Source organism: Vollenhovia emeryi, unplaced genomic scaffold, assembly GCF_000949405.1.
Source record: "Vollenhovia emeryi isolate VEMERY1.0 unplaced genomic scaffold, V.emery_V1.0 DF939145.1, whole genome shotgun sequence".
NCBI classification, from domain to species: Eukaryota; Metazoa; Arthropoda; class Insecta; order Hymenoptera; family Formicidae; genus Vollenhovia; species Vollenhovia emeryi.
In genome coordinates, this window is record NW_011967221.1 from 1,924,936 (window position 1) to 1,949,837 (window position 24,902).

Here is a 24,902-nt window from a genome sequence, read left to right on the forward strand (position 1 = left end):
CCCAAGAAGAGTGTCTTGGTTCGCGCGGCTCCCTCTTCTTCGAGGATGCGCGCCCTCCTCTTTGACGTCACGAGTTCCCTCTCGGTGGACCTGCCATCTTCGTCGTCGACGTCGCTTCCGCCGCCACCTCTGCCGCCGCCGCCGCCGCCGCCGCCGCCGTCACCGCCGTCGCCGCCACTGTTCCCTTAAACATGGATTTAGTATCGCTATCCATCTCGGGCATTGACGTCACACACTCGGTGTAATGCCCACCTATAGCGGAAAGAGGAGAGACCAAGTGCTTCGCGGAATCCCGCTCTCGGCAATATCCTCACGTATGCCACCGCGAGGATGGTGGCGATGACGATGACGATTACGCGCAACGGGGTTTACTTCGAAAGTGGTAACGCAACGCCTTTCCCTTTTGACGTTTGACGCGCGCGCGGCACAATTTTTCCGTCTTGACGTTCGCGCGCCGCGCCGCGCCGAGCCGGCGCGCGCGCTGGCACGCGAGCGCACGCGAGTCACGCGTACGGGCGATCGTTTCGAGGGAAAGGACTGCCGGTTACCAATTACCGTCGACTCTTTCCTGAACTCGGCGCACTTCGCGGGATTTACCGGTGAGACACCACGCGGAAGGTCGAAGCACCGGGGGCACGGACCGTCCCGTTCCCGATTGCGCGCCCGCGGACGGCCCGATCGCGCTCGGAAACGTCACCCGAGCGCCCTAGTGTATCGTTTTATCTCTGTTGCCCACCGCCACGGTGGACGAGGGCAAAACGATGCGCTGGGGTGCACGAGTGACGTTTCCGAACGCGGCTTAGACTTAGCTGGAGAGGCGGCGTGGACCTGTCGCCGTCGCCACGAGGCGGCTGTCAAAAAATTAAACGTCGCCGCTACCTTGCGAAAGCATATAAAATGACATTTACACGCAAGCACGCTTGCCCCTTCCATCACTCTCCCTCTCTTGAGTAACGCCGTACCGGCTGCACGTTCGCGTGAACCAGTCGAGGTGGAATCATCCGGTACTCTCGCAGGGTTCCCGGACGTGCCTCCGTTTTTTTTAGAAGGTCGAAGAACGCGCGTATCGTGAAAGCGCTCGGAATTTTTACTAACTCCTACCCATCACCTACGGTTTTTTTTCCCCCCGTTCGTCTAGCCCGTCCGCGCGTGTGCGTGCACACGCACGCGGGTGTGTATTTCGGAGACGGAAAAACGTTCGAAATTCGAAAATGTACAAATTTATTCGTCGCGCACGAAAGAGGCGCGCGACATTGAAATGAGATTTCCTAACGCGGCGTAAGCGGCGCGGTACACGGCCGAGGATATTTCTGGCCTTAAAAAGTCCTCGGGGATTGCCGAATTTCTATTTATTAATTTCTTTCTCGTGATTTATTCGCACGGTGCGCTGCCGCGATTTCGTCCTTTATTTGTCAAAATTTCTCTTATTTTACCTCCTCCCATTCAAAATTGAGGCATTAAAGTTATTAATATAAGAATATATTAATGCCTTTTCCCATTTTTGGAATTTAGTTACAACGCCAGATGGTACCAGGATGTCGGAAAAACAAAGAGAGAAAGAAAAGTAAGAATAAAGCTGATCCCCGATTTCGCAGATTAGAAATTTAATATCCCAGAATAAATATTAACTTTTTCTAAGTTCGCTCGTTTTTTTTTGCAAGATTGATGTAGAAATTTGTTCTGCAACACTATTTACGTTATGCTAATGTTGTTGTTGTTGTTGTTTAAATACATCCTCGAATTTTCGGGCGAATCCTATTTGACGGCAAAAAATTGATATATTCGTCGACGACATTGCAAAAAATTACGTGGAGGAGAACAACGGCGGCAACCGGTTTTCTAAACGATTAAAAAAGACTCAATCTCTTATATGCACTGGTGAACAAATAAGACATGCGTGCAATTCGGTTTTCGAGTCTACATATAATATCCTATACGCGAACACGGCCTCCTAAGTATTTTCACCGTCAACAATTTTGTCTGCTGCATTAATTTTGCATTATAACGCGAGAGACCGCGTGCTATTTTTAAGTATTTTGGGTTTTGGGAAATGGAACGTGCGTATTTACGCACTTTGTACATAAAATTCTCTTGGTATTTACTTTTATTCTACAAATATTCAATTTGAAAAGATTTCACAAACCAGATTTCAGACATGTGTATATAACGGGGGAGATAAAATATCAGATCTGTAAATAACACACTTGGAGGTAACTGCCTTTTTGTTTATATAAATAAATCCTCCGGCAGATCGTTTCTCGTTGGGAAGCTCGCGTGTGTGCCGAATTTAAGGACGGATCTCGTGGCGACCGCGCAAGCTCTTCTGATGCACTCGTCCATCGGCAGCTCCGGATGGTACGCCTTGAAATATGCGAGCGCGCCTAAGAATGCATCCCCAGCACCCTGCATCGCATACAGTTACGCTTAGGCTACCTGAGGCAATTTCATCTTAAATACATGCCAATCACTCGAATGAATCACCATAAGTGAATCAGCGTTTCAGTCCGGAAATTGACCGGTTGCCCGCTCAAAAGAGAGCCGGCGAATACCGTCGAATACTTTCACCGTTTCAACCGTCTCGTCTCATAAATCCAGAAACAATTTACAAGATTTGTATAAACTACGAAAACGCGCGTGTACGAATCGTACGCGTAAGAGAAAAATAAAATGAAAATTGCCGCGTAAAATCTAGATAGAAACTGGTCGTACATCAAGTTATTAAAAATAGCGAATAAGTCATTTCCTCAGTTTTATTGAAGAATGATTGAAAAAAAAATCGTGGAATCCACGGTAATTACGACGGTTCTGCGACACACTGTGTATGCAATACGTACGGTAGTATCTACAGGGTGAACCTCGGTAGTGCAAATCCGCACGATGTTTCTGTTCGTCTTCGACGCGTACGCAGCTCCGAGCGGTCCGAGAGTAATGATGATCGCGTTGCATCCCTTAGCCAGGAACTCGTCCGCGACCTGCTGTACGTTCGTCAGGTTCACGGCCTCAACGCCCGTCATAACTTCCGCCTACAAAAGCGTGACGATACTTGTCTCAAACGTAAACTAATTATTTTGTTTCGCCTTAATATATTACGTTTCGAAAAAAAAGAAAGAAGAACCGCATTCCTGTTACTTCACCGATCGCCACGTACCTCCGTCTCGTTGACGCAGAAAATGTCGCATAATCGGAGAATGTTCGGGTCAGGATCCTCCAGCGCGGGCGCCCCATTGACAATGGAAAGTCCTATCACGTTGCGATTACGTATAAATGCAAAAAATGTATCCGTGTCTTTCGGAGCCGCGATATCGCCAGCCTTTGTAAAAGAATCGCCCAAGTCGCTATTACGCACGAAAGATTACGCGTTTATTTGTAATAGCCACAGCGATTACGCAGGACAATGTTGTCGGCCTCGGTCTTTTCTGAGACTCGCGATAGCTCGGCTCCGAAACGAGGGGCCGGATGTACCCGGATACTTTTGACAATGCGGAGCGACTAAAAGGAGTGAGGAACGCACCATGGCCTCGGTGTAGCTGCAACGCACGCAACGTGGCTTTCAGCGGCACCTCGAACTGGCATAATAAAACGCTCGCGCTTTTGATCACGTCAACGGCGGAATCCACGTGCTCCGGAGTCAACGATTCGTTTGCGCCTAACACGATAACGATGCTGTTCTCACCTGCGAACGTTATTCGCCCCGGTTACTTTCACTGCTGCACGGAGAGAATCTTGTCTAAAAATTTATCCCGAAAGTCATGTAATCGTGGAACGACATGGCATTTCGAAAAATTTTAAACTCTCATAAAATTTTACTAGTAAAAATGTATGGCAAAATTTCAAGAAACTGTCGTACAGTTCTTCAAAATGCCACGTTGTCCCATGGTCACATGATTTGCAGGGTAAATTTTAAGAGAAAATTCTCCGCGTGGAGATCCCATAATCAGAGTCTGATCTACAGGCCAGCTCTGGCAAAATTCTGCGAGAGGGAAGGATGCACATTCGCTGGTTCTATTTCTTTCTCTTTCTTTCTTTCGGAAGCTGCAGAAATGGAAAGAATGTTCTCACCTGCGAACGTTATTCGCCCCGGTTACTCACTACTAGAAAACCTACAATCAGTCTGGTCAACGGGCCAGCTCTGGCAAAATTCTGCGAGAGAGAAGCACGTACATTCGCCATTTCTGTCTTTTTCTTTCCCTTTCTCCCTCCTTCTCTTTCTTTCCCTCGGGAGTTGCCAGAAATAAAAAGACCAATTAAAAGTTCTTGACCAGACTCTGATTAAAGGGACTCTACTTGCTACTAATGCGACGGGAATATTGGGATCTTCACGAGAAGTGTTCTAATGCCCCGTTATTTATTCGGGCTATTATTTTACTCTCTTAGATTTAGTAGAATTACTTTGACGTCTTCTCGTAAGAATTCCAATTTCGAAAGCACTCGGAAGAATTCCGATTTATATTTTACGACATTGGAAACGTACCACTTTCGGCGACGGTAATGTGAGCGACACCGCTGTGCTTATCGCTTTGAATCCTCACGCGGGACGCGTCTACATTTTCCCTCCTTAAAATCTCTAAGTATTCTTGAGCAAACGTGTCGGAGCCTAACTGTGATAAGAGATAAGAAACCGCAACGCAATGTGAATGTAACGCATAAGGATCATATAGGTAACTTAATTAAAAATAAATAAAATCATATTACATTGCCCCGAATAAGAAATAAATATTAAATAAAAAGAGAAGAGGTCAGAAGATAAATGCCTACTGAAGCAATAAGTGCTGTGGATCCGCCGAGTTTAGCAGCTGCCACGCACTGGTTGGCGCCTTTACCGCCGTATTTCTTTTCAAATCTAGTCCCGACTACCGTCTCGCCGGGTTTGGGCAACCGTGGAGAGAAACTGAAAAGCGACAACGTTTATATTCAAACGACAATAACACACGAAGCTATCTGTCGGATTCACTCGTTAGTCTCTTGCAATATAAGGGCATTGAATGAAATTACAAACTCCACGCACCCCTAACGATATCATTAAAAAAATCTGGGACTCGATTCTTGAATTCATTCAAAGGAGAAACGTATGCGAAAATACTGCCCTTACAGAAAAGTTGCAAGTTGATTGGCTATTCGTATGATTTTTAGCTTATGCCGGAATCGGTAAAAATTAATCAATTACAGTCAACTATTCTCTTCACTTTTAACGGTGATTGGACAATTTTTACCGATTCCGGCATAAGTTAACAGTTACGGCCTTGCATAAACCAGCCTTAAAATTTTACGCACAGTCATAGCGCACAAATATTTAGATATGATATGCCTGATTGGCAATGCTCAATATCTCGAGATATCGAAATGTCCAGGCATTCGTGCCTATCTGTGCACAGATTTGCAGCATTACAGGGCATTAGTTTCGGCATTAGGTCCTGTTGGAATACTATAAAGATAAAATAAAATAAAGTAATGCTGGGCATTAGTAGGCATTGATGTATATGATTTTGGTCAGCGGTTTACCCCTCGCGTTTCCCTTTTGAATTAATTCAAGAATCGATACCTTTCTAAGATGCATTCTTCAATTCATTCGCAAGAGAAACGTACGCGCGAATTCTGCTCTTACAGAAAAGTTGCGAGTCGATTAGCTAAGAGTCACGCGATAGCCAATCAACTTGCAACTTTTCCGTAAGAGCGGAATTTGCGTACGTTTCTCTTGCGATCAAATTCAAGAATCTAGCCCGAGGGAACATCTTATCTCAAAAAAATTACCTTTTTAAAAAAGATAACAAAAAGGCGCCAAGTATAAGCGTGCGAACCGAGCAAGAACTGTACGATTTAATTAGTTGGAAATATTTTGTTGAAAAACTAACATTTTTATCTTCTCTACAAAAGTAGTGATAACAACAAATTGCGCCGAATATAACAATGGATATTTATACAAACTAATTGTCTTATTAGTTTTTGATATTAAAATGTTATATCCTAAAACATCAAATTAAAGATTTTATAGAGAGAAATCACGGAGATAATAATTGAAGAATCTAGCCCGAGGAAACATCTTATACTTCGCGATGTCCTCCAAATGTTCTCAGAATCTGCGCGTGTTGTTAAGGACGTGCGCACGACGAGTCTTTTTTTCCCCGCGCAATTATATTACAATGTTCGTTACAACAAACTGCAATGTAATAAAATGGTAATATTAATAATCGCAGATCGATCGTTCGGTTGGAGGCGGAGTAAACTTGTGCGACGCGCAAGAAAGTCTCGGCCTTACTCACCAGGTAAAGTCGATCATGCACGAACCGACAATGACTATCTTTGGTGCCATACTGCACGGTTTTTATTCTCTCTCTCTTTCTTACATACACACAGGCACAGTTTCCTCGCGAGTTAACGTTATTTTCCTGAACGATACCCGCGAAGGTGATTGTTTTCTAGGCGCGAGTGGCGCGATCGGAGCGGACTAACCGCTTGGCGGAGCGGCACGGATAACCCGCGTTATCGCTGTTTGTCATTCGGCGGGTTGGCGAACCAATGAGTCCGGGTGACGTTATCAGTCCGAGGATTTATTTCTTTGCGCGTGACCCCCGATGTGCCTCGTGAGCGACGAGAACGGGATTCGGCGGGCCGAGGCGAGAGGAGTGCCGCGAGACACGTGAATTAATTTGAGCCGCCGTTCTGTCACGGCGAGCGCCAAAAAAGCGGCGTTATTTACAGCAGCGTTCGCCTTGACGCAGGACAGGTTAGCTTTCGTTTCCTTCCTTTTTTTCTTTGCATCTATTATATATGTCGGAACGAAGTTACACGGGGAATGCGGGGGAACGCTCTATCGAAACTCCGCATCGACTTCGCGCCGCTAGGGAAGCGCTCGTTGCTCGACGATTGCCGTAAATCTCACGACGGAAAGAGCGACGTGGAGCGACGGCGCCCACGTACGCACGCTTTTGAAACGTACTCCGACACCGCCATGCGTTATCGGGAGCGATAGATGGGCGGCTCCACGTTACGGCGAGTATATTGTCCGTATCGCATTGCCAGCCGCCATGTTGCGCACGTGAGAATCCCCGATTGTTGCGGGGGCTCGATTCTCGAATTCGTTCGAAACAAATGCGCATGCGAAAATTTTGCTCTCACGGAAAAGCACAAGGCGATTGGCTAAATTAATTCAAGAATCGAGCCCCGGTTGTATTGTACACGCACCGGTATAAATGCTGTCCCTATCCTTGTGAGGTGCACGCACACAACACCCCTGGACTCTAGTTGTGTGCGTGCACCTCACAAGGATAGGGACAGCATTTATGCCGGTGCGTGTACATAATGACCGCGTTCAGCAGACGCAACTGTTGAGTGAGCGCTCGGTATGATTGGTTAATACTTTTAGATCCAGCCAATCATTTTAAGAAATCATTGGCTGCGTTCAGCAGAAAAAGCTTGTTTGCAACTGCTGTAAAATTCGTGAATCTGATTGGCGTATTCTCTTCATCTTGAGTGAATTAAAGAGCATACGCCAATCAGATTCATAAACTTTACAACAGTTGTAAAGCAGCTTTTTCTGCTTAACCCCTGGTCCACAATCTTGCTTTAAGTAAGCTGTAAGCCTTAAGCCGTAAGAAATTAACCAATTACAGACATTTATTCCACTCACTCTCACCTGCGATTGGTTAATTTCTTACGGCTTAAGGCTTAGTCCCAGTCTACAATAGAGGATTTAAGCCCTATGCTTTAAGAAATTGACCAATCACGGTCAAGTACGAGTAGAATACGCGATTGTGATTAGTCAATTTCTTAAGGCTTAGGGTTTAAATCTCTATTGTAGACTGGGACTTACAGCTTACTTAAAGCAAGATTGTGGACCAGGGGTAATGCAGCCATTGAGCGCTCACTCAACAGTTGTGTCTGCTGAACGCGGCCAATGTCCAGTGAACTCTGTACAGTGAGGAGCAACGATTCGCTGGGTCGTAGTAGTAGTTCTAATTTATCGACGTGATTTACCGTTGGGTCGATAACGATCAAGACGCACGCGACACACAGAAATATGAAAATATGTAAATAACAAGCAGATTTAAAACTGTTTTAACAGTTAAAAGTGCAGAATTAAAACTGCTTTAACTTGTTATTTCAATACTTTCACATTTCTGTGTGTCGCGCGCTTAATAAATACATAATAAATACAATAAATACTGAAAGAAACAGGGGTTATTGCATATGAAAGAAAGACGTAGTCTGCGGTTCTACTTGATGCTGCTAAATATTCCGTAGCGTTCTTCTTCTTCTTCCTCTTAATAAAGAAGACGAATATTTTGAAGCTTCTGCAGCATTAAGTGGACCGTATAAGCGATAAGACAGTTGAGATTTTCAAAATCGCAGTCCTACGTTCTCCAGAATTCTCAATTGCGATTGGTAGATTTGTTTGTAATATTTAAATTTTACTACGTACATACGTTTACTATTCTATGGCTTTTAGGGTGTAGCCGGACTTTACATAGCGCATAAATTGATTGGTCCAGAAAGCATGTGCATAAAGAAATGGAGACCAATGGACGTGCTTGTGAACCAATCAATTTCCAATTCTACAAGGATCTGATTGGTACATATATGTATAAGCACGTGCGTAAGGAAATAGACCAATTAATTTGTCGTATGCACCTATACAAGTTTATACATATTTACCAGAATCATTCGATTGGTCGTTGTCCTCCTTGGTGCATTAAAATGTATATATGTATATAATTTGTATGGATTCGTGTAGCGGCGAAACAGTCCGAGCATGCGTCCGATGCGGAAATGTATCGATATGGCGTGACGCGCGATTAATCGATTTGACCTTGTGGCGCACTTGTTTCATACATATAAATTTATCTGATGTCTATTTTACAATTTACATCAATGCAGATTAAGGCTGACGGCAGGGAGCGATACGTAAAACGCTTAAGACTGTTAAGTTACGATGTAATTCACGCGCCTGCGCGGTACATACTGAAAGAAACAGGGGTCGTTGCATATGAAAGAACGTAGGCTGCGACTATCTTACAATAGTCGTAGATGTAAGGCAAGGCAGGGAAAAATGTAAGTCGTGAAAGGCTATTGTATACGACTCACGTTTTACCCTGCCTTGCCTTACGTTTACGACTAAAGACCCGAAACTAGATTAAACACACGAATAAACTTAAGCGATAAGACTTAAGAATTTCAACCAGTCAGAATTTTCAGCATTGTTTAAATTTCAAAATAGCTGTTTGCGTTTTCGACAGTCATTGATCATTTTCCTCAAGCCTTAAGTTTTACTGCTCAAGTTTTTTTCGCGTTTTCGGGCCTTTAGACAGTCTTAAGCTCGTATCAGATTAGGAATTGAGATTGAGATTAGATTGAAATTTGACTAATCAGAGTAAAGTTTACTAATATCAAGTTTAATAAATTTTACTTCGATTGGTCAAATTTCAATCCGTAACGTCTGATACGAGCTTTAGGCGTTTACGGATCGTTTTCTGCCATCAGTCTAACTTTAACCTCAGTTTAACAGACTTTTCATTTATTTCATCTTTTTCTTACTTATTATTTTTCTTAACTCTTAGAATAAGAAAAAGATAGAAAGTAATAGCGTTTTCGATTTGCTGACTCGACCCGACTCCGAGTCAGAAAATCGAAAACGCTATAAGTTAAACCGAGATTAAAATTAATTTACATCGATAGACGTGAATTGGCTTTTACGGATAGCGAGTTCCATTCGAATCGAGACTTTTAGCGTTTCGATTAAAGGCCGCTTTCGAACTGGCTCATGGCTGACGTGCACAGACAATTTTGCACGCAAATACCGATATACAAATTAATATTTAATTCCTTTTTTTTCCAAGCAAACTTCAACGCGCCGTTGCAATCGCTCTCGATCGCCCGAAGGATAAAGCGTTAACCGCGAAATCAATCAGGAATCGATGAACGCCACGTTATTAAAACAGCAATGGGTAATTGGCTGTTCGCAGGTTTGTGTCCCCCAATGGCTTTTTTTTCTCCCCAATTCGCTGAAGAATCGAAAATCTTTCTCGCGCGTCGGCACCACTGAAATCCGATTAGAGACACTAGGTCACTGTTAAAACATACAAATTTATACGCGCGACGGTGACGTTGAGTTATCAAAGATCAGCGAGGTCGAGGGAAATCAAGTTGTAAAATCGCAAACAGAAATTATGTACAAATCGAATATTTATCGAATATTTACGCGAATGCGCGTTTGACGCCACTGTCTCTCCCTCTTCCTCCGTCCTTCCTCGCCCCTTCCCTCCACTAGAGAACTCGATATAGAGCGAAGGGGAGTCACGTCTCCCCCTCTTTCACGCGCCGTGCTCTATACGCTTTTTACGAGAGAGAGACTGTTACACAATTGCTACAACTTGTTCCAGGCCGTCCAAAAAAGCGACAGGACATGACGAGCCCGGTGGTGATTCCGGCCACGGCTAGGCACACGGCGACGGTAGATATCAAGCTCCTCCTCAGCGGCAATTTTTTGGTTATACCCATTCGCGGTGGTGCGATCCTAATTGATCCTAACTGAATTACGTTTACGCGATGCGAGCTCCTCGTTGCGCCTTTCTCTCTCTCTTTCTTTCTCTTCTCCCCCGGATATCGCTGCTTCATTTCTACGCTCCGGTCGGTTTCCTTCTTTCCTCCGGACGAGTATGCACGTATTCCGCGAGGCGCGGCGGCTGTCGTCTCACAATTAGCGGGAACAATCAAACCGCAGCTCCCCCGAGAACGGAACGCCGGTCTTTCACACTGTGCTACTTTCAGTGACTCGAAATCCAGAGTTTTAAGTTTGAGATTTTAAGCCTCCTTTTTTTTAAAAAAAAAACACCTCCGAAATCAATGCTGTCGTATTTCGTACTAAAAGGCATCTGTGTTTCAGTTAATATTTTTCCATGGTTTGGGTGACACAGGGTGAGTTGACATTCTTAGCGAACCCGGACGCGATTCGCAGAGAGATAAATCTTGTTAGCACTTTGTACGTGATTCCAGGCACGGTTGGGCCAACTCCATGGACGCAGTGCGGTCCTCTCATATCAAAGTCATCTGCCCCACCGCGTACGTGACTGCTAATACCTTTAGATGTCCCACGACTGTGAGTTGGTAACATTTTAATATGCGACTCCGATGGTTTCAGGCCCACGATGCCAGTGACGTTTAACGCGGGGTTCAGAATGCCTTCCTGGTAACTTGAAAATGAACATACGAATATTAAGTTTCGACCGAGTTGAAATGTTGTACGGCCACTGATGCATCCCACGAATCTAGGTTCGATCTGCGCTCTCTGGACTCGAGTGGCCCAGAGGATGAAGAGGGTATACGTACGGCCGCTCAGACGGTCCACTCGTTAATAGCGGAGGAAGTTGCGGCCGGGATACCCACCACGCGTATCGTCCTCGGAGGATTCAGTCAGGGTGGCGCACTAGCCATGTACGGTGCCCTTACATTCCCGGAGCCTTTAGCCGGCATCATAGCTCTATCCGCGTGGCTGCCCTTGCATCAAAAGTTCCCGGCGGTGAGTGTCGTTGTATCTTGCGTGTAATAATGCAGAATAACAGTCGTAATAATTGTTTCCAGGAAGCAATAGGTAATAGAAACACTCCACTGCTGCAATGCCACGGCGATTGCGATCCAATTGTGCCATATAGATGGGGTCAGATGACGGCGTCTCTTTTAAAACAATTCATGACACAGACAGAATTCAAAACGTTTCGAGGAATGATGCACACATCTTCCGAGGAGGTGAGGGAGACCTTCGTCAAATCCTTTCTCGCATTCGAAGAAGGTTTAATTTGCCTGTCTTCTTTTTTTATTGTTTTCACAGGAAATGCGCGACATAAAGAAATTCATCGAGAAGGTCTTGAAGCCGTAATAGATGAAATTGGATATTGGCATTGGCATTTTATTGGCTACTTGAAGCATCTAACTGTACATTACATTGAGGTTATTCCAATTTTGCGATTATTTAATTTTAGTAAATTATACGAGCCTTAAAAGCGTTTAAGTAGAAAGTCGCGTTGAAAATCTTCCAAGGTATTGAGATGCACACAGCGCTACTAGGAAAAATCTATTTACTAGAGGGATATATTTATTTACCACCTTGATAATTTGTATCCGTACGTTCGAACACTTGTCGAGATTTTCATGTACCAAAGCGTTCGTATAGCAATACTACAAATTAATCCATGCGGTCCTCAATCCTTATAGTAAGCATCTATAAATTGGCATTCCTCGGCTTTTTTTCTTATATTTATGATGTCCGTTATGATGTTTACGGTATATGCGTACACTAGATATACATATATTTATAATATGTATATAAGTGCGTATGTATCGAATAAAATACATTGTATTTATTTGGAAGGCCACCGGCGTGGCGATTATTTAGAGGCAGTGCGAAGGTGGTTGATGTTTATTCATTTTTGCGGTTTAAATCTGCGACAATAGTACATTTACAAGTAAATTTATGTCAGATTTAAGATAACGCTAAGTTATGCTAGAGAAAGAGCTTACTGCGTCGGCTCTTAACGAAAACACTTCCAATTCTTTCGCGCCTACATTGCGTTTCGGATAATACTTGTTTTGAATACAAATGAGACACGTCCACGATGCACTTAATTCGCGCATTCGAAGCAGCTGCGAGAGCCTTTTACATTCAAATTTCTATTTCACGTGACTTAGGCCCGCGACGTAACATGAAATGTTGCTGTTGAATCACTTTTGTAGCGAGTATTGTCTAGAAGACAGTGACACGGCCATGTAATCTGTGATTACGCATTGTATTGTCGAGACCCACCAGTCCATCATTTATTATTGGTATAACATGGATCAGGGTTTCCTAAACTATTTCCTAAACAGCGCGATCCTTGGTGCGAACTCTTCAGGAAAATGTCTATTCTTGATACAGTCGTGCGAATTACAAACGTTTGCATCATTGTATGAAGCAGTATACTCCTTTAATACTTTGATTATCAGTTACACGATATAGAAAAGAAATCTTCAAAAAGTAAAACGTCAGTCCTTGTCTACTTCAAGTTTGGGAAATTCTGTGATATTATATGCCATAAAGGTAGCATAGACACAGTATTAATACATTGTAAAATTATATTAAAATGTATATAAAGTTATATGATACTCAGCTAACTTTATTATTATTGAGCATTAACACGCTATCCGGTAGGCAAATAATAACAAAGAACAATAAGCTCCGAGTATTTTTCATGAGTTTTCTTTTTACTACACTTTATAGCTAGCCACGAGGTAGGATATTAGCTCATAAGTTGTGTAACAACTTTTACCAGCATAAATAAAGCATGTCAACATGAATAAGTTGCATAATTATGGCACTAAAGACGAAGTACAAAGTACTAACAGTGTTTCAGTGTGTGGTGAGCTCTTATCTCTTTTTAATAACAGAATGGAAATGGTCGACGTCAGCATGAACCGGCTGTTTTTTTAAATTGAAGGAGATACCTATCTGGTAAACGATCCTCGAGTCCGCGACTTTTTGGAGAGCTATACATACCGGCAAGTAGTTCTAGAAGTGCGTCGTTACGGTGTTTCATTTTCCTATTCTTATTTTTCGATTAGAATCGTTATTTCTGACAAGCGAGTCGGGGGATTCGACGGAACGAGGTTATAACTGGGCGAATCTTGCGAGATCTGAATTGCCCGAAGACAACAACTTGCCAGGATGGCGCACGTAGGCCAGTACATTCTGAGCAGTCTGAAAAATGGAATTCAAAAGGTGGTGCTCAACAAACCCGCCAAGAAGAACGCACTTTCGCCCCAGGTAAACAAATGTGCGCGAAACTTGGAATATTCAAGGTACCCGAGTAATCGCACGTAAAACGTTCCACTCGTTCCTCGCAGATGTACAAGGAATTAACGGCGCTCTTGAACGAATCCGCTGAAAACGACCAGGTATTGTTATTCGCGCTGACGGCAAACGGCGATTTTTTTAGCAGTGGCAACGACTTGAGTGCCACAATGGGAGACGCTAGTCTGACTTCTGCCCGGGCTATAATTAAGTAAGCATCAGAGGAGAGAGATATCAAATTTGCAAGTTTAACAAAAGGAAATTAAGTCGACAAATACTTTGCAGGGAATTCATCGACGCTATAATTATGTACCCAAAGCTGTTAGTGGCTGTTGTAAATGGGCCAGCAATAGGAATAGCGACTACAATATTAGGAATTTTTGACATAGTTTATGCCTCGGATAAGGTGACGAATGATAATTGTTCGGTATGGAAATGTTAGACATGCTGAAAATATTATGCAAATTACAGGCGTATTTTCACACACCGTTCAGCTCCTTGGGTCTTGTCGCCGAAGGATGTTCTTCGTATACATTCCCGATATTACTGGGACATTCTAAGGTACATTTCAATAGCAATATATATATGCCAATTATTACTAATATATCTAGAAGTTTTTATAATAATTCTGGGATTGAAATGTCGATAATACATTGTAAAAGTATTTGTTCAGGCCGGAGATGTGCTATATTTAGGATATAAGCTGACCGCTCAGGAGGCTAATCAACATGGCTTGGTCAGCAAAGTGTACCATCACGACTCTCTTGAGGAAGTATGGAATTACTTGAACATGATATCTACACTTTCCTCACAGGTAATTGTTAATTTCTTTCGACGTACCTACGCTAAATCACGATAATAAAATTACTCGATTCATTTCAGTCAATATTGGCGACTAAGCGTTTGATGAGTAGATGGAAAAGAGAGATACTATTAAAAGTTAATGAGGAAGAAATGAAAGAGCTGAAAACGCTATTTGAGTCTCCCGAGATGTATGAGAGGATTGCAAGTTTCTTGTCGCGAAAAAATAAGCTTTAAAGTACATAAAATATTTTGCTCCTTAAATATTGGATTTAATACCTTGGAATGTATACACAATGGTTTATAAAATATATAGTTTTATAACAGTTATAGCTTTTGTAACGCATGATTTATATAACGCTTCGTTATTTAATGAAATTATGTCCTATGTATCGTTGAATTTTTAAATATGAATGTTATATTGCTACTTACTTCTGTTAACATTATATCCTACAAAGTAAATGTACATAAATTGTAAGCTTTAAATCGTAGTTTTCAATTAGTTAACATAAAATTGAACAACTTATTACCTGCATAACGTCAGATGGAATTGGTTGCTTATAATGATGCCAATCTCGAAGCTGGTTTATAGTTAAATTTTGTTGAGATGACTTATCGTTCAATGTAAATTGATAATCTCGCGTCTCATTATTTTTCTCTTTCAATTCTTCAGAAGGTAAGTGTTCCATCTGGCCGGAACAAGAACAATTCATTAAATCATGTGTTAATGAAATTGTATCATTTGCCAATGTAAATAAATCCTAAAAAGGAAAACGAAAAATTGCGCGTAACGACTTTCAAAGTTACCACATTTTTTAATAATAAAAATACCTTCAAGTATAAAAAATACCTTCAATTCCGCGGTTGATAATTTTAGAGATCCGAGGTGATTCAGATCCACCACAGACTCACTCAAACCGGCTTTGCTAATTTGTCTTTGATATATTTTTTCTTCTATTGTCCCAGTGGTCAAAAATCTATTTTGATTTCAAATTTGTTCACGCAAAATTACGTAAGATAAATAATGTATTACTCAACGATGTTAAAATTGTGCAAACCTATAAATGTAAACATCCTTCTTCTGTCCATCTCTCCAGATCCTTGCCATTGCTTGCACATCAGATGCAGGATTCCAATCGGAATCAAATAACACAAGTCTAGATGCGCCAGGTAAATTCAAACCGACACCACCCGCCTTTGCACTTAACAAGAGAATTTCTGCAAGCATTTTTTTGCGATACATTAATTTTTTAAGGACATCGTACGAGCGCAAGACACAATTGTGTCTCTTGATGTTTGCAGAACTTACTGCTGTCATCGGTTCGCGTATTAAACTGCTCGGTAATCTTTGATCGTTTAGAGGATGAGGTAGTACCATCTAATCTTAAGAATTTTAATCTTTCCATATTGCAGATGGTCCCAAGAAGATCAAGCGTTCGTGTGTAATAGGAAACCAACACCAACTTCTCGTCAGTCTTTTTCAGATTTCTCATTAATGCCTGTAGAATTGTGACTTTGCCACAATATTCGGTGAAGTTTTCGTCGCGTTTCATTTGCGACATAAATGACGCCTTTGACAAAGTGTCATGTAACACGCTCCCCTTTTCGTTTACGAACAGATTTGGATGGTTGCAAATTTTCTTAAGAGCAGTAATAATGGACAAATGTATGTTACTCTTGTCCTCTAGACAAATCTTGTCGAACCAAGCGTCGGTAACGAGAGAATATAAATCTCTTTGTTCCTTGGACAAAGAGCAAAACAGGACTATTTCATATTTGTGCGGCAGGTACTTGTTTATCGTTGTCTGCGTACGTCTCAGAATGAAAGCTTTGGTGCGTTCATATAATTCTGTGGATCTCTCTTTTCCCAGAGCGATAACGTCATCATCGGCGTAAGGACACTGAGATGCAACGACAGGTTCCTCGTAATAATGCTTGTACTCGGTAGGAGTCCCAAGAATGCCAGGATTAATAAAATCGATCAGTGTGTAAAATTCTTTTAAGTCATTCTGTATGGGTGTGCCCGTTAAAATAATTCGTTTCCTACAATCCATTCCGTGTAGCAGCTAAAAAATACATAAAAGGACATACGACTACTCATTACTTTACAACATTAATAATATAAATGTTGTCAATAGTGTATGTCAAGCGGGTGATTACCTTTGCTGCTTTCACATTGCTATTTTTCAGCCTGTGGCCCTCGTCACATACAATCAAATCAAAAGCGATTTCGCTAATCTCCGTATGGCATTTTACGAACATTTCATAGCTGATGATCATCACCGAATTTCTCGGATGAGCTTTAAAATCTTTGAGCCTGTTCTTTCCGCTCACAACATACGGCGACATCCTGTGGGAGCCCAACCATTTTATAAATTCCTTTTCCCAGTTATTGCACAAGCTACTAGGTGCTGCTATTAACACGCGTTTGACAATCGGATTGCCGTATGGACCCTTTTTCAGCATTGTCCAAATTAATGCGATACATTGTAGGGTTTTGCCGAGGCCCATTTCATCAGCCAAGATCGCGCCGAAGTAATCTGGCACTCTCAGTCCCATTAAGCATTCGTAAAGGAACACAATTCCATGGCGTTGATGTTCTCTAAATTTCGCCACTAAACAAGAATCAACCGAGACTTCCTGTTCTTTCAGGTCCGTCCATTCAATAGAATTTAAATATGGCATCACTAAGGGCTCACTATTCAATGCCAGTCCTTTAATATAATTTACTTGAAGTTCAATTTATTTAAATCAAAGGTTAACTAATAATTAATCCGTTATAAATTTGTAGGACCTTTCGTGGATGAAAACAAGGGCACAAATGCACGTGTCGAAGGTACCTTGGCCTTGTTTCTTAACAATTCCTCTACCGTCTCCTCAAGACTCTTCTCTGGTACAAACAGCTCTTGCGACACCTGATCCACGATCTAAAATCAACTTCATTAGACCTTTTTCACGTGCTGCATAAATGAACGTTAGTGTACGCTCTTACTTCAACTTGTTTGTTTCCTACAACCAATCTGGAGCCTTCTATCGCATTACTTGGATGGATTGTACCTCTTCCCAAAACATTACCATCCAAATCCTATTGCGTATATCAAAAGCATTATAACAATCTTCAAATTAAAAGACGCGTAATTAATGTAGCGATTACCTTAAGAATCGCCGTTTTGCCGGTGACTTCTAGCAAACCATCGCTGTCCCATGTTTTGTGCTTCTTCGAACTTACTTTGCCGTACATCACGTTGAATATACTACATCAATATTTATTTATAACGCAAGAGATAAAGATCAATCTTTTAACATTTACTTATCAAACAGTTACCTCTTTATCTTCGCTTCGGGTGAATCGGTAGACTCTTTCTTCTCGTCAACTGTAGCACTTTCTTTCCTCTCCGGTGACACAAATGCACCACGTATGGCAGATGTTTTAGGTTTTTTTCGTAGCGGTTTCTCCGCTGCCACGTCGGAATTCTTCTCCGGTACAGGTAGATCTTGTGATGTCTGGTCTAGAATCTAAAATTAACTTTGTCAGATTTTCCACAAGCGGCGTAGCGTAAACGAGAATCAATGCTCCCTTACTTCTATTTGTTTATCTTTTATAATTAATCTGGAGCCTTCTGCGACGTTGCTTGGATTGACTGTAGCTCTCCCCATAACGTTACCATCCAAGTCCTATCAGAAGCGTTAAAATATTAAGAAATGTTTACTGATTTATTATTGCAACTGTTAAAAAATGAATGGATGTCCTGAATTACCTTAAGAATTGCGCTTTTTCCAATTACTTCCAGCAAGCCGTCGCCGTCCCACGTTTTGTGTTTCCTCGAAGATATTTTGCCGTACATCACGTTGAATACGCTGTAAGAGAACAGTGTCTGTTTACAGCAAGTAAAATCGTGGTATTAATCAGCTCTGAAGACACTTTTAAAATACTCACATTTTTGCCGTTGCTCGGGGCGAATCAACGACCGGCGTTTCTTTCTCGCGTACCGGCGAAATGACGTCTCGTTTCCTCGATGGATTACTCTCCGCGTTGCCGACCTCATTTTCTTGAGTCACCGCGAACAAGTTCAAAATCTGTAAGTTATTCCGGGGAGGTTTTTCCGTCCAATGAATGGTGCTCTGCGCTTTTTCGTGACGGATGGATACCTTGTTCTCCTCACTTTCCTCGGTGCTTGGTCGCGGTTCAACGATCAGAGGGGACGTGAATCCCTTCACCGGCCTATTCCGATACATTATCAGACTTTCGAGCAACAACGTACGCGCGGCAATCCAGATTCCAGCGACCGGCCAGCTCGTCCGAAGTGTCCGAACTCCGAAGTCCGAAGGCGCGAAACCAGAGAGACCGCTGCGGGGCGCTGCGTGCGTCTCTGCTGGTAAAAAGCCTCGTCTACATAGAAGTCGTAAAGTCGTAGTCGTAAGAATAATCGACTGCGATTGGTCAATTTCGTCAGACACATAAGAATTGACCAATCATAGCCGACTATTCTTACGACTACGACTTTACGACTTCTATGTAGACGAGGCTTCATGGCACCATCACCGAGTGCGAACAGATCACTACAGTTATTTGGGGAGCAACTTCGCGCGGCAAGTCCAAAAGTTTTGGGAATCCGTACGGCCGGCGAATTTCACGGAGAATGGCGTTCTCGCAGTCGCATCAGCAGGAACTGATTGAATTGGCCGAGATAACGGGCATCTCCACGGTACCCGGCGTATTCCGGTAAGACGCTCCGCGGCGATTTGTCGACGATGAAATCCAGCCGACATAACCTCCACGCGCGATTTTATCGCGACATTCTCTCCGCTTTGTAGCATCGTGTTGGAATTACTGGCGTTGCAAGTATCTCCGGAGGACATTTACACGCTTCTCAAACAAATCTCGAAGAGATCGCCGAAACCCCTGAACCGGCGGGCGACGAATGAGGACGCGAATGCTCCTGGCTTGTCTAAGAGGAAGCCATAGTTGTTTATTCTTTTAGATCGACTGATTGGACAATTAATGTCCTTAATTACATACTTCTGTAAATGAAATGTACATATTTATGTAGATAAGAATGTATAACTTGTAAATTTGTTGGCAAGTCCGGTATGAAAAGATGTAAATTTTAATTTAACAATTTGTGCTTTTCCATCGTATTTACTTGTACTCGAGAACTAGTCATTTTTCATTCAATAATTCAATAGTCAATAAACTCAAGTAGGACCCTCGAAACTAAACAATATATGTGAACATGTCTAATGCGGGTCAACAAGGCAAGATGTAGGTAGCCCGACTTGTAGATCTTCAAATCTTTCAGAAAAATCGTGAATCTTTATACCGTTTTTTTCCACATTTGTACTACGCGCCAAATTGTTTTTCCGAACATAACAGTTTGTCTTTAAACGTGGAATAATTGTCGATCAATAGTCAATGATCCTTGATTACAATGTAGAAACTTGTGTACGCACAAAAGTATAATCATATTTTTTTGCAACCTTTTGTATCTGACAGCAATGTTTTGATTTTATTAAGATAGTCTAATCAGTAAGCGAAAGGGTCTATATATTAGATTTATTAATTTCGTAATAAAAGTCTAATAACATTTTCTATAGGAGAGTTTATGTATATAAAACTAATTTAAAGTCCTTTGTAGTGTTAACCTTCGTTCTTAAACTTGACTTTTATATCGCAAGCAGCCTTCTCTCGCCAGTTTGTCCGCCATCTCGTTACCGTAAATTCCTGCATGTCCGTTCACGTGATTCTAGAAAATTTAATATCTCATATTTCTCTCACGATACAGCACAGTACACTTAATTACAATCACAATTTTACATGTATATACAGTACCGGCCAAAATTATATTACCTTTCGATTTTTTTTGGCACAACTACGTTTAAAGTGTACGATGAAAAATTCGAAAATTGTAGTGTATTTTGTCAAATTTAATTACCCTTCGTGTACATACACTAGGAATCATCGATGCCTTCCCATATCATTTTAGGCACAGGTAGAACATACATTTTTCATGTATGCAGTGTCGGTTTTAGCAACATTGGCGCAAGATTATCGTGGTGCCCATTCAAATTCAAGGGCTCGAAATTCTTGAGAAAGAAAAGACAGGGTGATAATGTCGAACGACCAACTCCATTTTATTTTTTATTTTAGGGAATCTCTCTCACTCTCAAACTAGGTGAAACCAGGCAGCGGCGCCCTTACAGATTTGACGCCCTGGGCGATCGCTCAACCGCGACCCACCCTAACGCCGGTACTGCGTGTACGTATATGCAATATGTATAAATGCGTTTATATGTACGCAAATTCATGTGGAAAGGCATCGGTGATTCCTAGTGTATGTACAAGAGCACTGTATTTTTAAGTTTCTCCCCCTAGGGGAACGCAAACAATGGACCACACTGTCATTTGGCACAAGATGCACCTGGCATCAGGTATCTACTGTAAAACTATGAACACATTTGATGTAAAATCAATTAGAAAATGAAGAGGCCGTTAAGGACCGGGCATAGGTGCAAGTAGCCAATTAAATTAATAAGTGAATCCATATACATTTGATGTATATCTTGACGAAAGCTATGCTCAGGAAACCTAAAGGTGATATTATTTTAACCGGTACTGTATATGATATACTGCTGAATTTGATTTCTATAAGACTGGAAGAAATTGCTTGCCCAAGCAACGGTCAAGGACTTCAATGCCTCCTCCATTTCCAGGAGCTCCTTTTTGTTTATGACCGGCTTGTCGCCCGCTGTTTTCCATCCTCTTCTCTTCCAACTCGGCATCCACTGCGTGATGCAGGAGATGAGGAATTTGGAATCGGTATTGATTTTCAGCTTCTTGACGCCCGCCTTCTTCGCCTGCCTCGCAGCTGCCGTGACGGCCTGAATCTCCGCATTGTTGTTGGTAGCTCGTCCCTCCACCGGTTCAGATACGTTTCTATAAAAGTTATCAACTACATTATATCACGCGTATTCATTGAATTGCGACAGAGACAATAGACCGAGACTGAAAAATGACACGTACAGGGGATGATTGTCTTGGAACCAAACGCCGATTCCGGCTCGCGCGTTCTTGTACCCGTTTGAGCTGCACGCGCCATCCGTGTAAACGTTGACGTAGCCATCTTCATCCACGATAAGGTTCGCCTACGTAATCCCAAATTTGTCAAGTGCAACAATTTAACAATTTACTCTTGTCTACAAAAGCATATGAATCTCGGAAACCATAGGCTTGTTTTCTGTTCCTACACTAGTGAACTAGTGCAATAAATTGGAGTAAGACAAGCATATTTTTTCTCATTCTAGCTTACTGTTCAACAGTGCAGGAACAGAAAACAAACCCCATATCCCATAAAATTAAAAATATCGTTGAATTTCATGTGCGCTCCGGTAATAAAACCGATGAGAAATGGCGCCTTAGTTCAGTTTCTGAGAGAATTCACGATATTTCAAATTGAAAATATCGTGGAACTTAATAATATGCGCTCCGGTATTAAAATTGATAAAGAAAAAATGGAGTCGATTAGCTTCCGAGAGAATTCACACATTTCCTGTGATACACTGTTCGTTTCAAACCTGACACCGAGTTGAATTGTCCGAACCTTCGGGCGTCACTTTTCTCTTTTTGCTCGGCTGTTCGTTAGTATTGTCAATTGTCGATAAAGCTCTCTTTGAAACTGACAATAACGATTTTGTCGGAGCCACCGCAGACTGTTTACCACCAAGGGCGAACAGTTGTTTCGGCAGAGCCTGAGATCTGTGGATTAAAATATTAGCTTTGAATAATATTACTGTAATGAAATTTCTACGTCAGTAACTTCACAACTGTTTTAAAGGAAAAGCTATTAAAGTTTACCTCACAGATTTAACAATTTCCGACGAAACGAGGCCGCTCCTGGCAGAACTCGCCCCGGCTGGCGAGGAACGCTCTTTTATGAAGTTTTGAGCCTCGCTCTCCGTCGCAAATTTCTTATATATCGAGCCAGGAAACTTGAAGACCTGGGTGCTGCACTCGTCCCTATCGAAAGCAGAAACTCTTATTTCGAGGCTTTCGCCGATGATTTCTCAATTGTTTAAACTTGTTTCCTTACCATGTGGCGTAAATTCCGGGTTTTCGACCCTTGGCTACCGCGTAGTAAGGCATTTTGCTTAAGAAATAATGCCTCGTTAGAAATATGAAATTTAATTTCATCAATTTGCTCAATATAACCGTTTATTCGGGAGAGGTCATATCTCGGCTAATACGTTTCCACTTTTACTACTAAATAACATTTAACGCGCTACTTTTAGGATATCCTGGCAAAGAAATTGAAAACACCTTTTAGAAGAACCTTACACCAGTAATTTTCGTGCACCTTACAAATATATATCCTGTGTAATAGGAATAACTGGGAGTGCAGGTACGTACATCTGTAAAGAATAAAAAGTAAACAATTAAGATGCATCTTGAAAAAATTATGGGACACTTGTCTCCATGAGCAGCTTGTTTTCTCATATTAAAGTTTGCAGCTGCATTATTATTAAGCCTAATCTACAATGTGCTCTCTGCGTCTAGAAACATTCTATTTCGTAGTTAATGTATACGTTTACAAAATTTATGCAAGTTGATAAATTTTATATTATACATTGTATAATCGTACATTGTTGACAAATTTGTTGAGCGTTTTGATCTGTTTATATAAAATGGAATGTTTCTAGACGCAGAAGGCACATTGTAGATTAGACTTTATAGTTGCTAATTAACGCTTGCATAATTTTTAGACGAAACTGCAAGTGAGATTAGTTTGCCTACAATTTTATGTTCTTCTCGTGACTTACCTTTGCTCATATTTGTCTCGTTGATCGTAGGATAAATTCACAGCCAATTTGCCCGAGGAAAGAGGTTATAAATCGTCTCCTCACACCCCAAGCACTTTGCCTTTTCTTCCTCCTCATGTAATATTTCTCATTTTAAAGAGAACAGAGCTCTAAACTCCGAAGTTGTGAATAAGGCCAAGAGAACACTCGACCAAACGTTACAATCGTTACAATTGATCACAACACGCGAGAACCAAAGATTGAGAGACACTTCAGGTTTGTTCTTTGCAGCTGCGTTGCGCCCTTCTTCTTCTACCACTTGTAGTTGCGTTGTTTCTGATTTTCACTCAAAATGAGATAATTATATAATTTGCGGAGAAAAAGATAGAAGCTATATGGAGAATAAATGCATTTCTCCCATATGTACACGCACCGGCATGAATGCTGTCCCTATCCTTGTGAGGTGCACGCACACAACTAGAGTCCCTGTAGTTGTGTGCGTGCACCTCACAAGGATAGGGACAGCATTTATGCCGGTGCGTGTACACACGAGAAATGTATTTAAAACTCGACTGAAAGGTACGTTTTATTTGGCGCTCGTAGCGCACGTGGCATTATTCATCCTTGTTCAATATTCGCCAAGCAACGAGGACGATCCATCGCGAGCGATAAATGAAATGTACGCGCGCACCCTCGCTTGGATTTTAAATAAGTTTCTCGCGTGTGTACACGCATTTGATATCTTTTCTTTATTTTTTGGAAAGACAATTTCGAATAGTATAATTAAATAATATATTGATCTGAAATTATTTGAATAATAAGATTTATAGGCAATACAAACCTTGTCTGTTTTTATATACATTTATTAACATGAAGCTGCAATAATCGTACAATGCTATACACCGTTATGAAAAATACAACAATAACGTAACATTCTTATATAGGATAACTTCTTTAAAAAGAATTATATTCAACAAAGACAGAGCGTGTGTTAGGCTAAAGAGAAAATGTATAAATGATATCAACGATAAATATAAATCTCAATGTTAAGCGTGAACACAAATATCGAGAATAGAAATATAATAAATAATAATTTCGTATGCTATTATGTCAACTGGTCGTCACAACACGCACGGGAAAAAAAGATGTTCGCGCGTTATATTCATTCACGCAACAAATGTGTCGCCACGTACGGGCTTTTCAAATGCTCGTTAAAAGTCGTCCAAGATGGAGAAATGCAATATAAATAAGTGCAGGTTTGATCGCCGAAACATATCCCTGGTAAAATCACAAGTTCCTTTTATCGTGGCGGACTGAAATGCAGGTCGAAGACGTGGTCCAAGGCAGAGAGTGGACCTACTTAGCGATACTATGCTAGAACTTGCTCCAAGTTCTAGTTTTAAAGGCCTTGATCCAAGTTCTAGTTCCGAGAAATGTGTATTCCATAAAAGCTGCAAGTTGATTGGCTATACATTTCTCGGAACTAGAACTTGAA

The 24,902-nt window shown here is 41.7% G+C and overlaps 5 protein-coding genes across 11 annotated transcripts; 2 read left to right on the forward strand and 3 right to left on the reverse strand.

Annotated features, from left to right (window-relative positions):
- Window positions 1-2,086: 2,086 nt before the first annotated feature.
- On the reverse strand, window positions 2,087-6,508 carry LOC105566354 (ribokinase-like). Its single transcript, XM_012020272.1, has 7 exons — window positions 6,258-6,508; window positions 4,756-4,888; window positions 4,472-4,598; window positions 3,512-3,673; window positions 3,149-3,240; window positions 2,835-3,023; window positions 2,087-2,403 (listed from the first exon to the last, which is right to left on the reverse strand). The coding sequence occupies exons 1-7, from the start codon at window positions 6,305-6,307 to the stop codon at window positions 2,227-2,229; spliced, it is 930 nt and encodes a 309-aa protein (XP_011875662.1). The 5' UTR covers window positions 6,308-6,508; the 3' UTR covers window positions 2,087-2,226.
- A 132-nt stretch (window positions 6,509-6,640) lies between these two features.
- Window positions 6,641-13,316, forward strand: LOC105566355 (acyl-protein thioesterase 1). The gene is made up of 9 exons (XM_012020273.1): window positions 6,641-6,721; window positions 9,831-9,956; window positions 10,374-10,444; window positions 10,877-10,908; window positions 10,987-11,052; window positions 11,132-11,179; window positions 11,263-11,509; window positions 11,572-11,736; window positions 11,819-13,316. The coding sequence occupies exons 2-9, from the start codon at window positions 9,935-9,937 to the stop codon at window positions 11,864-11,866; spliced, it is 699 nt and encodes a 232-aa protein (XP_011875663.1). The 5' UTR covers window positions 6,641-6,721; window positions 9,831-9,934; the 3' UTR covers window positions 11,867-13,316.
- Window positions 13,317-13,398: 82 nt separating this feature from the next.
- Window positions 13,399-14,944, forward strand: LOC105566357 (enoyl-CoA delta isomerase 2, mitochondrial). Of its 2 annotated transcripts, none has more exons than XM_012020280.1 (7): window positions 13,399-13,525; window positions 13,585-13,786; window positions 13,867-14,024; window positions 14,099-14,219; window positions 14,285-14,374; window positions 14,487-14,627; window positions 14,696-14,944. In XM_012020280.1, the coding sequence occupies exons 2-7, from the start codon at window positions 13,688-13,690 to the stop codon at window positions 14,849-14,851; spliced, it is 765 nt and encodes a 254-aa protein (XP_011875670.1). In that variant the 5' UTR covers window positions 13,399-13,525; window positions 13,585-13,687; the 3' UTR covers window positions 14,852-14,944. The 2 variants fall into 2 exon arrangements, with proteins under 2 accessions (XP_011875670.1, XP_011875669.1); XM_012020279.1 differs by having other exon boundaries at window positions 13,399-13,521.
- On the reverse strand, window positions 14,863-19,050 carry LOC105566356 (DNA repair and recombination protein RAD54B-like). Of its 4 annotated transcripts, XM_012020276.1 has the most exons (14): window positions 18,764-19,050; window positions 18,552-18,691; window positions 18,373-18,472; window positions 18,197-18,289; window positions 17,940-18,130; window positions 17,769-17,868; window positions 17,607-17,699; window positions 17,409-17,541; window positions 16,775-17,328; window positions 15,924-16,680; window positions 15,673-15,832; window positions 15,465-15,591; window positions 15,145-15,375; window positions 14,863-15,064 (listed from the first exon to the last, which is right to left on the reverse strand). In XM_012020276.1, exons 1-14 carry the CDS (start codon window positions 18,848-18,850, stop codon window positions 14,993-14,995), a joined length of 2,838 nt encoding a protein of 945 aa, XP_011875666.1. In that variant the 5' UTR covers window positions 18,851-19,050; the 3' UTR covers window positions 14,863-14,992. The 4 variants fall into 4 exon arrangements, with proteins under 4 accessions (XP_011875666.1, XP_011875667.1, XP_011875665.1 ...); XM_012020277.1 differs by having other exon boundaries at window positions 15,145-15,303; window positions 18,552-19,050; XM_012020275.1 differs by having other exon boundaries at window positions 18,552-19,050.
- A 1,106-nt stretch (window positions 19,051-20,156) lies between these two features.
- Window positions 20,157-23,885, reverse strand: LOC105566358 (ribonuclease H1-like). 3 transcript variants are annotated; one of them, XM_012020283.1, is made up of 8 exons: window positions 23,429-23,885; window positions 22,929-23,020; window positions 22,702-22,758; window positions 22,467-22,628; window positions 22,187-22,367; window positions 21,636-21,757; window positions 21,284-21,548; window positions 20,157-20,358 (listed from the first exon to the last, which is right to left on the reverse strand). In XM_012020283.1, the coding sequence occupies exons 3-8, from the start codon at window positions 22,752-22,754 to the stop codon at window positions 20,266-20,268; spliced, it is 876 nt and encodes a 291-aa protein (XP_011875673.1). In that variant the 5' UTR covers window positions 22,755-22,758; window positions 22,929-23,020; window positions 23,429-23,885; the 3' UTR covers window positions 20,157-20,265. The 3 variants fall into 3 exon arrangements, with proteins under 3 accessions (XP_011875673.1, XP_011875672.1, XP_011875671.1); XM_012020282.1 differs by having other exon boundaries at window positions 22,702-22,906; window positions 23,019-23,020; window positions 23,429-23,884; XM_012020281.1 differs by having other exon boundaries at window positions 22,702-23,020; window positions 23,429-23,884.
- Window positions 23,886-24,902: the final 1,017 nt, after the last annotated feature.